The sequence below is a fragment of the Ceratotherium simum genome, chromosome 9, assembly GCF_057802395.1.
Source record: "Ceratotherium simum simum isolate JZ-2026a chromosome 9, ASM5780239v1, whole genome shotgun sequence".
In the NCBI taxonomy this organism is placed as follows: domain Eukaryota; kingdom Metazoa; phylum Chordata; class Mammalia; order Perissodactyla; family Rhinocerotidae; genus Ceratotherium; species Ceratotherium simum.
Window position 1 is genome coordinate 60,569,961 of NC_141908.1, and position 17,698 is coordinate 60,587,658.

General features: G+C 35.3%; 1 protein-coding gene across 2 annotated transcripts in view; it reads right to left on the reverse strand.

The window, feature by feature from the left end:
* Window positions 1–17,698, reverse strand: part of PDE1A (phosphodiesterase 1A) — a 322,799-nt gene that overhangs the window by 95,726 nt on the left and 209,375 nt on the right. For both annotated transcript variants that reach the window (XM_014784666.2, XM_087434959.1), the window contains exon 2: window positions 2,410–2,523. In XM_014784666.2, coding sequence (XP_014640152.2) covers window positions 2,410–2,523 — 114 coding nt within the window. The remainder of the gene's footprint in view (window positions 1–2,409; window positions 2,524–17,698) is intronic.

Here is a 17,698-nt window from a genome sequence, read left to right on the forward strand (position 1 = left end):
CTATAAAATGAAAGATAAGACAGGAAAACCAAATAGTTAGCATTATGCAATTATAAGATGAATAATGTAAATTTCCAAATAATTTTTAAAGGTAAAATTGAGTTATAAAAACAAAGATAAAAATAAAATGTTAAGGACAAACTGAGTAAATCTTAAACATATTAATTCAGTCAACTTGTGGGAAGTAAAGAGCACACACAAAAATGAAGGAGCAAGGAAATTACAGGAACAACATCAGATTTTTTCTGATTTACACTTTGAGTCTCTGTTCACTTAGAAGAATCATATACATTTACATACATTCAGTGAAAGTTAACCAAGAAAACAATTCAGCATAGAGTTTATAATCTAAAAGTATGTGTATGATTTTTTTTCTTAGTTTATGACTCTAAACCACGCTTTAACAGAGGAGTTCCGTTCTGGGGACAAATAAAAAACCACCCGGGCAACGAATCTCTCCCATCGTCTTTTTCTGTCAGTTATTAGTGAAAATTCTCATTGTCTGATACTAAAAAGTTCGGTACATGATATAGGAAGATCTCCAATTTTCCTTATTTGGGAGGAAAAAAAGCAAAAAGAAAGACTGTGTATCTGGTATGCTACCTTCCATGAAAGAAGGAGAGAAAAATATGAAATAAAAATTGGTAATAAATCATTGGAAATATACACAAGAAATTTATAAGTTGAGAATCTGAGTAGATTGGGACAAGGGTAGAGGCAAGACTTTCACAAAGCACCTTTTTATATTATTTTGATTTTTTAATCATGTGAATTTATTACCTATTAAACAGCATCATGTGTGTGTGTGTTTAAGCCCAGTACTCACTGATATATAAAACCTTCAACGTCACATCTGGTAACATTTCTCACCTCTCCCAAGCTCAGGCCTGACCCTGGCATGGACACCTGCAGAAGGAAGGGGCATCATGGATGTCTTCACTCTCCATGTTCCATCTCCTGTCCCACTCACTCTGCTGTTTCTCCTTGTTCAGCAATGTGGTGGGAGGAGGCAGCAAATCATAAGAACCAAAGGGTCTTATAAGACTGGTCTATTTGTTGTCATCTGTGTGACGAATGCCCAAATGCTGGTTATTTTTTTCTCCTGGGGAGGTTTTGTGGGTCCTTCAGAAACAACTCGCTACAACGAGAGGGTACCTTGAACGTTATATGTTCTCTGATATTTGGGCTGAATTTTTATGATTCCTTCCCTGGCTCTTATAGCAACAATCAACCCATGCAGCTTCTCTTTCACCTTCTGAAGTCAGTATTCTTTGGTAAATCCCTTCAAAAGATCACTATACCACCTGCCTCATGACTTTGAAAAAACTCAGTGCCTTTTCTATGCTAAACTCTGGAACTACATGTCTCTCCCTCCACAGGGTCCGTCTTACCTGTGAATTCAAGGTAGTTCTAATCAGCCCGCCACTTTCTTTTTTGAGATGAGATTCAGGAACCAGTCTCAGTACTCTCTGAACTCCTAGAAACACTGGTCAAATCTCCCAAGAACTGCCATAGCATACTCCATGGAGTCTTCTATTCACTCTAGGGTCCTCAGGATCTCCCCATGCGCCACTGTGACTTGAAGTCAGGGGTAAGTACCCCCTTGTAGAAGAAAGAGAAAATGCACAGTTCTCCCTTTGGGCCAAGGTTTCTTAATCTCCATACTATTGGAGTTGGATAATTCTTTGTTGTGGGGGATTTCCTGTGCATTTTAGGACATTTAGTAGCATCCCTAGCCTCTACCCATCATATAACAGTAGCATGTCCCCATTGACCAAACCAAAACTGTCTCCAGACACTGCCAAATGACCCCTGGAAGGCACATCGCCTGGTTGAGAGCCACAGCACTAGACTAACAACTGTCTTCAAATAAATCTCCATTTCCTAATCTTTTTGCCACTCTGCTATTTATGAGGCTAGGTGATGAGGTTTAGGTGATGATCAAATACGCATTTGGGACTGCTCCTTAACAAGCCCTGCACATAGACACGTCTCATGAGAATGGGCATGTGACACCGATTTCCTCAGAAGGAACTATGAAATCTTGAGATAATAGGGAAATCTTTACATCAGTAAAAGCTTACATCTGTATCTGACATTTAAAAATCTGGGCCTAAGGGCAGTGAGGGTAGGGAGAGAGGAGACTTGACTTTGTTCATTTTATGACTTTATTGTTTGACTATTTTTTGATATTCCAGCATTTGGATTAAAATGTGTATTTTTTAGAAAGGATCATAGTCCAGTCACGTAGCTACATGAAGAGGAACTTTTTAAGTTTTAATAAGATTTTAATTTCAGTTTCACAACTAAGATATGCTAACTTCAAGTTTGAGATGAAGGAGGGTCAAGAAAGAGGAACAAAGGGGAGAGAGACAAAGAAAGTAAAAGGGAGAGGAGGTTAGAACTTACCTTGTTTCATCGATATAAACTGCTTCCAACACAGATGCTGCATATTCAATATTCTTCTTCAAGTCTACGACGTTAACATCACCTTTTTCAAGCTGCTTCACTAAGCATCTTAGTCTATGTCAAAAAAGTAGCCAAAAAGAGAAAGAAATGAAAAGATATTTATTGTAACTATATGGAAAATAGTATAATTTTAAATACATAAATAGAGTGAAACTTTTAACATATCTTTCTGGGTCATCTACAAATAGAAATATTTTCAGAGATTTTTTTGGTATAATTAAGATCAATCTTTATCACTTAAACAACAGTTAGAAATTATATTCACCTCTCAATAATATCAGGGCTGTACGTTGACCATATTTCAAAGATAGTCTTGCTGAAAATTCCAGACAGTATAGACGTTTTCATGAAAGTGTATTCCCAACACTAAAATTTATTCTATGGCTGTTCTGCTCTTCAGAGTTGGCACTAAGAGACTATTTAAAGGATGATCTTTTGACAGCGACTCTAGCAATTGTTCATTGTGTATAGCAAAAAAACCAAAAGTGAAAAGCAAAATTCCCAAGAAAATATAATTGAGATGAGAAAAAGAATACATGTATGTATGCTTAGTGTTTTTACTGCAATCGTTTTTCACCTGAATCAAATCTGTAAAATATTTTCTCTTGTTTTTGCCCATGGGATGATGTGTCCTAACTCTCTGTGTAATTGTAAAACATAGGCTCAGCTAAGCCATATCTGGATTACTGACTCACAGAAACTGTGACATAGTTAATGTTATTGTTTTAAGCCAATAAATTTGGGGATAATTTTTTAAGCAGCAATAGATATCTCATGTAGTCAGACAATACTAATTACCTCAATAATTTTCTAACACTTTTAGAAACTTCTATGCGTTAATTATAAACCAAATGTTTCTAAAGATACTGCCCTATACCAGGCAGAGAAGGAACTCTCTTATACTCCTTACTCTCTACATTTTATAGATAAACGATGTGAGGACAATTATCCATTTTCTTAAGTCAGCAGATAGAATTTAATTCCATTCCTGAGCAAAAGTATCTCAGATAAATGGAGTATATCTACTTTTAGGCACTATCTTAGAGATAGTGTAGCTGATTTTCTGAAAATTTACTTTGGATGATTTCCAATACCAAGACTTAGGGTGTAGAGACAAGTTAAAAATTTCAGCAAAGGTATTTGACATTCCTCCATCCATAAGAAACATTGTATTTCTCCATGGAAAAAAGCCACACCTAGATTAAAACTTATTATTTAGGAAGCTATAAACAATCATTTTTTATACCACATACTTTTATATAATAAAATATAGGCAACAATATTGCAAAATAAATTTTATGTAACAATAAATAAGTCTTATTAGTATAGAACCAGCACAGCAAAACAAAACAAAAATAACAACTTAAACAGGTTACTTAGAAAGGAAAAATTAAGCCTGGCTTTGAGGCTTGCCTAAAACACTGAATGTGATGACGATGGAACAACAGATAGAGCATTTTGAGATTTTTGTAATACTTATGACCCAGCACATTATACTTAGTCAAATTGCTATTTATGTGTGAAAGTAAGAGTTTCACAGCTCTGCACTGACTTAAAAATATACCACTCATATATCCTTCTTGTGAAAATTACTTGAGTACAGCTTGGTTGTACTTGGTTGTATGATCTGGTTTTAAAAACAATAAATACTTCAGAAGGTTGCCTCCCTTCTTTGTGAATAACTGATCTCTACTGTTTAGTTAGCAATTATTTCCATTAAGAAACTACATTTCCCAGGCTCTCTTGAAGCTAGTATGGTCATGTGACTGCATTCTGGTCAATGAGATATAAGTGGAGGTTGCCGAGTTAGACTTTCAGAACAATTATTTTAAAGAGGGCTAACTCAACTGGGAGGAGCTCTTTTTTTATCCCTTGCCTATTTCTTACTGACTGGAATGGAGTGGAACTGTCTGAAGGCCCAGCAGCCATCTAGAATCACGAGGTATCCCGGCAGAAGGAAGTCACCCTCTAAGAATGGCAGAGAAAGACGATGGAAGTGGCCTGGATCCCATGCTGTGAATCTACCTGAATGAAATCACCTACCTCAGAACTTATATGAGAGAACAAAAAGTGTTGCGTTTAAGCCACTATTTTTTTTTTTTTTTAACTTTTTTTTTTTTATTGCAGTACCAAATGGATTAAAGACTTGAATGTAAGACCTGAAACTGTGAAAGTTCTAGAAGAAAACATAGGCAGTACGCTCTTCGACATCGGTCTTAGCAACATCTTTTCTAACACCACATCTGACCGGGCAAGAGAAACAATAGAAAAAAATAAGCCACTATTATTTTGAGATTTCTTTTATATGTCACCAAATCCAATCCTAACTGATTAATCAAATGAATAAGAAATGAATCAAAATAAAGAACTCAGGAATAAAGAAATCTTCATGTAAAATGAGAGAGGATGCCCCTGAGAAACTCTCCACAGGTGCACTTCCTAACTCCTGACAGCCTGCAGTTTTTCCCCTGGGAATCATCCCATTGGCAGACCATACCTGATGAAACCTGTGACATCAAGGGGCCCTGATACTCGCAAAATGAATAAGCCCTTTCACAGAGACATCTAGATGTGGTTTAAAAACAACAAATGTTATGAATTGTTATATCTTAATAGTGGTATAAAACTATAATCTGACACAAGAAATTGCTCTGAAAAGAATACTCCAAAAAGATTTTACCACCCAATTAGAAAATCTATTTAGATATGGTTATAACTCTGTAAAATCATAGCCACCCATTCACACACACACACACACCCCTAAACTCAGTATATCAACCCAAAAAGACTGGAAGGAAATATATATTTTTGGGTTACTAGGACTTCTTTCTCCTTTATCTCCTTTGCCTATATACACCAAATTTCCTTTAGTGAGTACAAATTTCTATTTATACAAAAAGGAAAACTTTTGTATTATAAAAAGATTGTTCATAATTAGAACAGTGGGTTAATGGAATAATTTACATAATTATTCTTTCAATTGTGAATTCCTCTCTGTAATCAATTTAAGCATACAATAATCTCCAACAATCTTATTTAGGCTATTATTTCACCTTTTTTATAGATAATACAAGGCCAAACATCTTCACGAATCATTTTCAACTTATCATACATTCTAAACTGATGGGTTTCAAAGTGTTAAGGTTTTACTGCATATATGTGTACAAACTTGTAATTTCTTAAGGAAGATAACTATGGACTATTTACTTAATTCCTAAGCCATCCTATGGACAAATTCTCAGAACTGAAGAAGAAATCACAAAGTCATGTGCATAAAATAAACAGGTTTCCTTAAGTTAATAAAGACTCTTTTTAATAATGATTTGACTTCTTTCATCAGAGTAGGCAAGCTGAGTAAAAATCAGCGTCTTTACTAGCACTCATAGGTATGTTGTTCGGGTTTCCAAAGCTTAGGTTAAGTACATGTACTTGATGCTCTAACCTGAGCAGTTTCTAATCTAGCTCAACAATCTGTGGATGGAGATTCCACTGGCTACTCTGCTTCGTAGCAAAACAAGTTAACAGCTGTTCTATCAAACAGCATAGAGCAACTATTTATAAAGAAACTAGATTGCCAAAAGATGTTAAAAACCCAAGTCATTAAATAAATAATTATTTAGCACTTATTACTGCCCTTAGGGCTGTGTAAAACAGTATGTATATGGATATATATAAGAATATATATGAATGCTCATATAAGGATACATATACACACACATATATACATATATAATGTATGAGCACCTGTGTGTGCACCACAGTACTTGACTTCAAGATATTTGCAGTCTCTGCGGATGGTATACATGTGCAAATAATGTGGTCAAATGTTGAAATGCATACATTTCCCATTACTTCTTTTACGTACACTCTACTTTCCAAGCAAACTAATTTAGTCACTTGTTCCTCAAATAGTCTCACATCATCCTAGATTCAAGCTCTTCTCTCTTACTGAAATTCCTTTCTCCCACATCTCTACCATCTTTACCTGTCTGAATCATTATTAGTTACCAGGCATATCTGCCCAGTGTAGGCACATCTATATCACAAGTCCTTTGAAGATTCCCAGACTCCTCTCCATTGTGATCTCTCCCTACTTAGAAACTAAACCACACTTCATTTATTCCTCACTAACAACATTGAAATTTCTCTGGCTCTGTTATAATTTCAATTTTTTGTACATGATGTTTTCCAGATTGGTTTATCAGCCTATAATTACAAGGCATGCAAAGAAGCAGGGAAATTGACCCACAATGAGGACAAAAATCAATCAGCAGATATTGACCCAAATATGACAAAGATGATAGAATCAGTAGGCAAAGATGTTAAAACAGTTATTATTAAGCAAAAAATAATATAAACAACAGTATGCCAATAAGATCAACTGAGATAAAATGAACAGTTTCTTTAAAAGACACAAGCTACCAAATCTCAAAAAGAAATAAACTGAATTTGTAGTTAAAAACTTTCACACAAAGTAAACTTCAGGCCCAGATAAATTCATTGGTGAATTCTAACAAATATTTAAGGAAGTAATAATACCTATTCCATACAAACTTTTCCAGAAGAATAATCCCAACTTATTCTAGGAGGTCAAAATTACTCTCATAACAAAACCAGATGAAAACATTACAAAGAGAAGCAGCAGCAGCAACAACCTATCAATGAACATAGATGTAAAAATTCTTAACATTTTAGGAAGCCAAATCCATCGATATATAAAAGGATAGTACATCATAAAAGAGATTTATCCTAGGAATGGGAAGTTGTTATAAGACTGAAAAATTATTCAGTGTAATTCACTATATTAAGAAACTAAAGAAGAAAAGCTATATAATCACCTCAATAAATACTCAAAAAGCATTTGATAAATCCAACATCAATTGCTGATTGACATGCTGATTCTAAAATTCATATAAAAATGCAAAGGACCTAGAATAGTCAAAACAAATTTAACACAAAGAACAAAGATGGAGGATTTACACTACCTGACTTCAAGACTTATTTTAAAGCTACAGTATTTAGTATAGTATAAAGAGCAATAATACAGTATATTACTCACACTAAGATAGGCCAATAGATGAATGGAGGAGAATATACAGTCTAGAAAGAGACCCACAAGTATATAGTCAATTGATTTTGGAAAAAGGTGCAAAGATAATTTAGTGGAGAAAGGGTAGCCTTTACCAAATAGTGCTGCATCAATAGAAATATCTACATGTAAAAGGAATTTTGATCCATACATGGATCACAGATCTGCATGTATATCCTAAAACTATAAACTTTCCAGAAGAAAACATAGGAGAAAATCTTCTTTGTGATCTTGGTTCAGCCAAAGATATCTTAGATACAACACCTAAAACACTGTTCAAAAAAAAAAGAAGTTGAACTTCATCAATATTAAGAATTCCTGTTCTTCAAAAACATTGTTTAAAGAATGAAAAGACAAGCCATACACTGGGGGAAAATATTTGTGAATCATATGTCTGACAAGGGATTTGTATTCAAAACAGATAAAGAACTTGTAAATCTCAGTAATAATAAGACAAACATCTCAATATAGAATCTGCACATGATCTGAACAGACTCTTCACCAAAAAAGTTATATTCATGGCAAACATGAAAAGATTCTTGAAATCACTATTCATTAGAAAAGATTCAAATTAAAACAATAATAAGATACAATCAAACATCTATTAGAATGGCTAAAATTAAAATAACTGATAATACCAAATGTTGGAAAAGATACGAAGCAACTGGAACTACCCGACCCTGCTGTTGGGAATGTAAGTAGTTACCATCACTTTGGAAAACAATTTCTTAAAAAGTGAAACATGCATCTACTATATGAGTCAGCCATTGTATTCTTTGATGGAGAGAAAAGGAAATATATGTCCTTACAAAGACTTGCACATGAATGCTCACAGCAGCTTTCTTTGTAACAGCCCCAAACTGGAAACAACCCAAATGTTCATCAACATGTAAATAGAAAACAAACTGGGGCATACCATCTAAACAAGTTCCACTCAGCAATAAAAGGAAAGAACTATTGATACACACAATGACATAAGTGAATCTCCAATAATTATGCTGAGTGAAGTCAGAGTGCATCCTGTATGATTCCATTTGTGTAAAATTTTAGAAAATGCAAACTATCCTCATAGTGACAGGAAGCAGATCAATGGTTACCTGGGAATGGGGAAGGTAGGGATGAGGGAGAACAAGAAGGGAAGGATTACAAAGGGGCTCAAGGAAACTTTTGAGGGTAACGGAAACGTTAATTTTCTTCACTGTGGTGATGGTTTCATAGGTGGGTACATATGTACGCACTTATCAAATTATCAATTGCGAACTGAAATATATAATCAGTAATTTGAGATAGAAAAAGGATATATGCTAAATAGATGTTTCTGTTATATATCTTCATTTTTCATACATTTTATTAAAATACTTAAAATTCTGAACATACTATCAAAGACATGAAAAAATCTAACACAACACTAAACTCATAATGATATTATCTCAAAGAGAATGGCACTAATCTTTGATAATTCAAAAGACTTTTAAAATCAGCCTGAATATTATGTACTGAACAGACTTTGATCTGCTCAGCTTTTTGGAGGGACTTCCTTACCTCTAAAGATCAGAACACTTGAAGACAGAAATGAAAATAGAAACATCATCTTTAAAAATAATTGATTGGCTCTGTGATTCAATCAAGCAGTTGCAGAGGAGAAACAATTTCTACCTTTGAACAAAGAGTACTGAGCTGTAGAAAATGATTGAGTATTTTTTAATTCAAATATAGAACTGCCACTTTCCAAATGAAAAATACTCAATATAAAATGATGTAGTTTACATAATCAAGTATTTCAAATACTATAAAGTTACCTTTTAAGATATTGCTACATGACCCAGTCTTGCAAGAGGACCACCTACATAACTAAGAATGTTCTTATGCTGAAAAATCATATGTCTATGCATGTCTTTATCAATTATAGAATATAAAATGCCCAGGATATCCCTAATGCTACAGAGCATGAATAATAAATTAGTAAATGAAATTTAAAAAAAGAATTGGTAATCATTCTATTCCTATCAATGTCCCCATTTGTAAACCGATTGAAATACAAAAGTGAAAAGGGTATGGTTGTAAGAGCACCATACTAAGAAGAAGTAAAGCTAAAAGAATATCTACAGCAGATGTTAACATTACATTAAAATATGGCCATACATAGGAGTGCACGAAAGCACACCAATAGGGACTGTCAGAACAAGAATCTATGTCATTTTTCAGTCGGTCCTGCTTGCCTCTGAGCCTAACAATAAAAAGTCATAATAAGAAGTCATTAAATGATTAAATTGTCCTGTCTACTCTGAAGTCAATGCTTAGGAAATTAAATCCTAACCTTAGTCTAAGAAGCAAGGCTTATACATTTAAAGTCTTTTAAATACATTTTTCTTCCACATAGGCAAATGTTATCGTTGTAATGCTCCATGATGCCTTTATTTTATGGTATAAATAATTTCCCAAACAGTTGGCATCATCAGAAAAAATGAGATCAATAGCATGGCAAATATTATTAGCCTTTAAAATATGTTTACATTCCATATTCAAAGGCACAAAATAATCTCACTGAAGTGAAGAATATGTGATGGAAAAGTTTGTTTGTCTGTTTGTTTACGTACAAAGGAATATATAATTATCTCCTTCTTCTCCCCAAATCACAATTTAGGTACACTATTTATCACTTTAACAGGTATTAACTTTTTATTACAGAAATAGATATTGCATAATTCCCAGCTTGTTGAAGAATTCTTTTTAAGTACAAAGACGCAAACACTCAAATAGTTAGAAATGCTTTCAAGGTCATTTTTCCTTCTTGGAGGCAAAAGAACAATAAGACCATATTGATTCTAAAGAAGGAATCAATCATTTGTGCCTGGTCACTGTTACCCCTGAAATACTCTGGGATATGTGGACTCAAGGATTTTCTTTAAAATGTTATGCATAATATATGTTTAACAGATATATTTAAACACATATTTAAATATGCATTAGATTTCAATATATTTATGTTTATAAAATATATATAAATATATTTATGGTTTTATATGTATAATATATTTATATATTAACTATATGTACATTTAAGCATATTTTTATATATTTTATATATATCTTTAAATCTATGTGTTCTGATGAAGAAAAATCAGTGACCTTCACTTACTAGTAAGATATTTATTTAAACCAAGGAAGACAGTTTAGGAATAGGGTGCACACATAGCAGACCCACTGAAGAACAGTTTAACATCTCATGTCATTCTCTTGGACACTGGAAAACTCATATTTAGTACTGAAATCAGGTACCCACTCTGTGCTAAATATCTTCACTTATTGCTCCAGATCCTGAGAGAGAGAGACTTGTAGAGAATACATCAGGCGTCCAGTTGGGTTTCACAAATAGGGACCATCAGCAGGAGATAGGAGGAAGGAAGAAGAGTGAAGTCAGCATATCATTCTTTTCTTCTCTTGGAGGGTCACCGCACCCCCCCCAACAGAAGGTCTCCTCTCAGGCAACCCTCTCTACAGAGTTCTCTCTCTCAATCTCTCTCTCTCTCTCTCTTTCGCACATCAGGGATAACACATCCCTGGAGCCCCATGTTACCAGCCCAGAGATACTGAGTTACCCTAGGTAGTTCTCTACACTCTTCCCACAACTGTAAACACTCCCATTATTAATTGCTCCTCAAATTACTCATTTTGACTGTGCAATCCTTTTTGCCTAACTTTTATTGCTCCTCCTTACAACGCCATCCCCTCGTGCCAGAGACCTTCAGTACAGTCCTATAGGAGTGTTAAAAAGACTGTAGAGACAGGGCTTTAAAGTCAGTGCGGGCTCACCCTAATTACATCCATCCTTTTCCTGGCATTCATGGAGAGGAGCAACACATTGACTGGGGAGCTGCTTCCAGTTTTCTGTAAGGATCGGCGTTAGTGATCATGGCAGGGCCAGAAAACACAGGAAACTGCACAAAATGCTGCAGATCAGCTGTTTCGTAGGAAATGCAGGAGAGCCATGAGACCAAATTACCACTTTCATGCTGGAGGAGGCTGACTCTTGAAAGGGGTGTTTATGGGGGATGGCTGATACTAACTGGGTAAGAGAATATGTGGTATAATTTTAAAAATTATAAAAAAGAAAAAGAAATAGGCAAAAGGGGATTTATGGTTGGCATTTAAACCTGATGGATTAAAAAATGGCTTTATTACTGTTCGCCCCCGAAATGTCATTCATATAACATAAAGGGATTGAAAAGGTAAAAAAGCTACAAGGAGAAAGAGCAGAAAAGAAAATAATAGCACAGAAAAGTTTACACACATTTTTTGAAAAATTAAATAGTGAAATATGTAACTGACTTAGCAAGATACCAAGAAAGAGAAACAAACTCAAGTGCTTTCAAAGGGTGATCACAGAGAGAATCAAGACAGTTAATCTCCACAGAACCTCAAAGCAGCTCAGGAGGTAGGGACACCAAAGATCTTATAACGGAGGCATCTGTTATAAGTAAAAATCTTTTTAGTCATTTCAGATTTCTTTCACCACCCCAAGTAGCAGGGAACTACCCTCACCTGTCCTCATAGGAAACCTGGAAATGAGGCGGGAGTGACTGTCAGATAGAAAACGGGGGGATTAAATGAAATTCAGCATGCTGAGTGATGATTCCACAGGTTCCTTTCTCCTTCCTTCTTACAGAATGGAGATTGGGGGATTCACTGTGGGAGAGATTGAAGACCCCCAGAGAAATGAAATTTTGAAAACAAACAGTTCACAGCTTGCCTACCCTCCAGTGAAGACCAGCAGGTGACAAGCACCGCCTATGCACGGAGAGATTCTAATCACTTTTCAGATTCTAACTCACTTTTCAATTTTAATGGCCTGTCGATGGTGAGCAGGAACTGAAGGAAAACTTCCAACATGAAAGACATAGACAAATACAAACAAAATAAAGAAACATGGAGGAAATGGAAACAATACAGAGACCAAAGAAAAACATTAAAAAAAAAAAAAAACCTCTGAGAAAAATAAGAGAAGAGATTCATCCACAAAAGTTCTAGACATTGAGAATAGAGGAAATTGTCAAAGAAAATGTCATTTTCCGGAACTAAGAACCTCCACTTTGAAAGGTCCCACTAGGGTCAATATCATGGGCATGCGACCTGGTAGTCACATAAGACCTTTGGCTTAGAAGGATCCCACACTTGGTTTAGGGGTCTGCCGTCATCAACTTGAAATTCATAACAATTTTTGAAGGTGAGTCCCCACATTTTCATTTTCCATTGGGTCCTGTACATTATAGAGCTTGCCCTGGGGCCAATGTAGAATTCTATACTCAGCCAAACTATCAATCAAGTTTAAAGAATGATTAAAGGCATTTTCAGATATTCAATGACTCCCAAAATTTGACTTTCCATGCACTCTTTCAGGAAGTCACTGTGAGATGCATTTCACCTAAACAAGGACGTTACAGGAAATCCAATACAGATAAGTGAAGAAGGGAATTCTCTGAATAAGAGATATATGCCCATCCTGGGAACTAACCAGCCTGGATTGAAGTAGGAGTGCCGAGGAAAGGAAGTAGGATGGAAAAAATGGAACTGATGAACAATGGAACTGATAGAATGTTTGGAACTTTGTTTTGATAAATAAGTTGGGCATTCATAAAATTATAAAATTTATATATGAAAAAATACAATAATCATGAAATCAAGGAGGAAGAAAAAGTTTACACAAGATAGGAAACAGTCACTTGATGGATACTCCTTGATTGACAAGTGAATAATACTTATAAATCACACTGCTATAAACACTAGTGACTTAAAAATAAAATAACCTACAATATAACTCTTTTGAGAAGGTAAGAGTAAGGAAGTTGGTGAAGTTAATGGGCAAGAGCTATTTCCTCTACTATCATTATGGAAGTCAACTGATAAAGTCTGAAATTGATAAATCAAGAAATAGTAAAAGCATATTATTTAGAAATATACTAAAGAAGGAAGAACGAAAAAGAACTAAACCGTTAAGATTATTTACTTCTGGGAAACCGACTTCTGTTTTTTTGATAGTAATAAAAAGAATTTTAATGATATAATCTCCTATTAAAGTGAATGTTCAATATATTGCTCACAAGACAAGTGACTTAATTCAGGTCAGATCCTTTACTTGGTAGCTTTGGAATCACTGACCATGACAAATTTAAATGACTGAAAAATAACAAGATGCCAAAATTCATCTTGAATTGGAAGCAAAGAAAGACTTTGAAAGGGCACAAAGTATTCCAATCATGAGTTGATGGTTATGTTGAACTCCAGTTGTTCTAGTCTCTTTTAGACACATGGTGAAGCCAAGGGAAAGAAAATTACACATGATAACTAAATATACACCTGTTCATCGAGTGTTCCATGCTGACGTATTAAACTGACTGAAAACAGCTACATATGTTTCAGATTTGAGGTAGACACACAAAAGGAAATATATATTACATGAAAAAGAGAAAGGGAGATATGGGAAAAATAGTATAAAATATAAGAGTAGGGTGAACTATAACGGCTGAATTTATCACATTTTTTGCAAAATCAGAGAAAGGGGAAAAGGATATTGAGTAAGTCTACAAAAGTCAAATTAGAACGTGGTTTAAAAGAATGAAAACAAGTAGACAAGAGCCTGGTGTGTGTGTGTGCAAATAACGCTATGAAACTGAGGGTTCAGCAATAAGGGGCTGAAAACCAGCAAAGTCTATTACTGTGTTATCTGAGTAAAGCAACCTCAGCACTAGTTCCACCAAAAATAACAAAGGAATGTTTAAAAGTGGGCTTGGGACATTTAATTAATGCAGTACCATAAACCAACAGCCTTCAAAAATACACTAGCAGAGAAGGAAAATCATATAAAAATAGATTTTTAAAGAAATATGCATACAAAAAAATAAAACTATGGATAGAAAAGTCAACATGGAATTTTTCCAATTAAAACAGATTACACAACATAAGAAAACCTAAAAGCAGGAACATTTCCGTGGCAGATACCATCAAAATGCTATCAGAGAGCAGAGAAGTACAGAAGTCCTTCTGTTACTCTTGACACTCAGAGATAGGAAACTTGGGGTCAATTAACGAAGAGTCTCTTGAAAGAGCAATACTTCTGTGGGGATGTAATTGGTGGCGTAATAAGCAACCAAACTGAGTTGAAATGAATTGATTGAGAAGACAGCTTTTATTGTAAAGGTTGTTGTATGTACTAGAAAAATTATTTTAGCATTCTAATTTGAAAGATTCTCTCTTTATCCCTCTCCATGTGTATATGAATACCCTGGGTCTCAAGACAAAATTGGACAACAAAAAATTCATGTTTGATTTTACAGAGTTTCCTCTGCCTCTGTAGAAACGTAACTTTTATATACGTGCTCTCTCAGGATTGTTGGAAATAATTCTTTCCTTACGAGATCTTAGGAATGTTATGTTGACATTGACAGAAGCAGTTTTGAGAAGGCATCATCACTAGTGTAAACTACTGAGTCCCAAATATAGTATAGCTTAACAATAGGAATCAAAAATAAATAAAACACTCTCAAATGAATTAGTCAAGGTCTAACTAAGAAAACAAAACAACTCTGAACATTTAAAACTGAGGATTTAATTCCTGGAATTGATTACTGGGTTGATGGAAGACAGGAAGACAACCAGAGGATTAGTGGAAATCCCCCTTATAAGCAACTGCAGGAAAAGAGGCAGCGTCCCCAGAACCTAGGAGCTTTGGGGATTCCTACAGAAGAAAGGAGCACCAGTGGGCCTATCACGGGCATCTGGAACTTTAGAAGAGACATAGCTGATGCAAGGAAGGCTTCCTAGAGGCAAATACCCTGGCTTTTCTCTTCCTCCTCACCTACCCTGCAATCTCCTGACAGTATCTGCCATTGGCCAAATCCAGCCAGATGCCAGTTGACACAGGAGCCTGGGAAATTCAGCTGTGATGATACAGAGTAGAGCAGGGATAGGGCAAGGAATAGATCCAACAGCACACAGTCCCTAAAGCATAATACACAGTAACCAGAAAGTGCCAAAAAATTTTTTCTGAGATTTGGAAATAAGGCCGAAAGGTGGGTGGCATGTCTTCTCTGTCATACTGGGGCAAAACCAACCAAGGGTTACCTAGAGAAGTGTACTTAGTTCACCTCACTGCTTGCTATTGATTAAAGGAGACGGATTTAGTGAAGCTATTTGTTCATTGCACTTGTAGATTTTCATCTGACAGAAATGAAAAAAAATTTTATCTGGTGGAACAGACAACCTCACAATTTTAAGACCTCATTAGACATTAGCCAGTTGTGCATTTAGCCCAGCAATCTTATTGGAACATTCTGTGTACACCTAGCTTCTTCAATGCTTTTTGAACCAGTCGTAACTTCTTATGGTTCCCTCACTATTAATGATTTAAACAAAAACTTGGCATGTGTTTTTGTATTTGCGTGAGTCATAATTTTACTGTTCTGAAAAGTACATTTTAACAAAAGCACTACAAATTTTTGTACAATTTATACCAATACCCTCAGCATGTATAATAATAAATAATGCCACTAACTCCAGAGAGGAAGGAATAATATAATAGATATAAAAATACTGACCAGAAAATATTTCCTCCCTCTCTCCCTTCCTTCCCTTTTTCCTTCCTTCTGTTCCCTTCTCTCTGTCTCTATTTTATCTTTCTTTCAGAACTAATAAAGACATAGCTCTCATGATTTCCTAGAATGTAGATGAAAAATCAATAAAAATTGGCCCTAGAAGAGATGCTCCAAATAGCAGCTCCTTTGCAAAAGAGCATCATCCTGGCAGATCCACACGGCACTAGTGCTATGCTCACTCATTTGAATTTTTGATTATTGAAAATATAGATCAAGCACAGAGCCTGTCCCAGGATCCCATCATAGTCTCACTGCACAGTCACAGACGGAATTCTTGACATATTTTTGCTTCTAAGTCCTTACCTGCTCCTAATTGAGGCAAACAGGGCAAGTAATTCAACGAGATGGGTTTCTGATTTTAAACATGGAATGACATGCTAAACAATAAAAAAACTGCCCTAAAAAAAAAAGAAAGAAAGAAAACTGCCCTAGGCCAATTTTTCCCATGAATTATTTTCAGGGAATTCTCAGTGGTCTGGATTTTCTTGCTAGAGAGTTGTTGCATGCTAGAGTGACACCTCACGTTAGGTGCTTTTCTGCGAATTCCTCAACTCAACTGAGGTAAACGCAGTCCATCTGTATTGAGGCGCACTGCTGTAGAGTTTCAGCAGGTGTTTCAGATGCAATTAAAATGCCCTGTGACACAATAATGTGGTGTGAAACACTATTAAAAAGCTCTTCATCTGGAATGGTTCACAAAATCAATAAGGGTCCTTATCTAACTCGCTTGAGTCCATGCCATGATTAGGTTACAGTGAGTGCCCGGCAAGTAGCACCCTTAGTTACAGTCTATTCGATGTCAATCAATCCACAGCACTAGAGAGATGTCAAGTCCATGTCCTCTGTGATATATTTACCATATGTGATCTGGCCAAAAAGATATGATGACTTCTTTCTGGAAGATCAAGATTTCTTCACAAAACATTTTTAAAATGGTGATTAAACAGGACAATTTCTTGAGAAAATCTTGAATTCTTAATCATTTCCTTCATCCCTACAAAGATTCCAACTCATATCAAGACAAGGGCTAATGTGGAAATGGGCATGGTTAAGGAGGTGATTTAACACACTTAAGTAATTGAGTCAAGGCTTCTAATTTCAAAGTTTCTGGTGGTTACGGCACATGCTCTCAACAATTTGCTAGGGCAGACGACCCAGGGCATCAACTTTTGACATTGTTTTTCCAGACCTTTAACAATAAACACTGAACCAAAATCTTCAATTCTATGTTTTGGTAGCCTAAGATAGAGAGAAGGTATAGCATTAGATTAGAGTCTTCAAAGAAGCAGTGATCAGTAAAATTGACATTTCTATCAGATCAGAGGGATGTATGAATCACTTTGATTCTATAGCAGTTATGCATAGTTTTGATCTGGAGTATAAGGTAAGTGGAGACACTGTTTATGCATTATGGACAATACTTTAAGGTCATATAGTATACAGACCTGTCAATGCTAAAAATCAAAATGAAACAGAAATTCATGCAGATCCA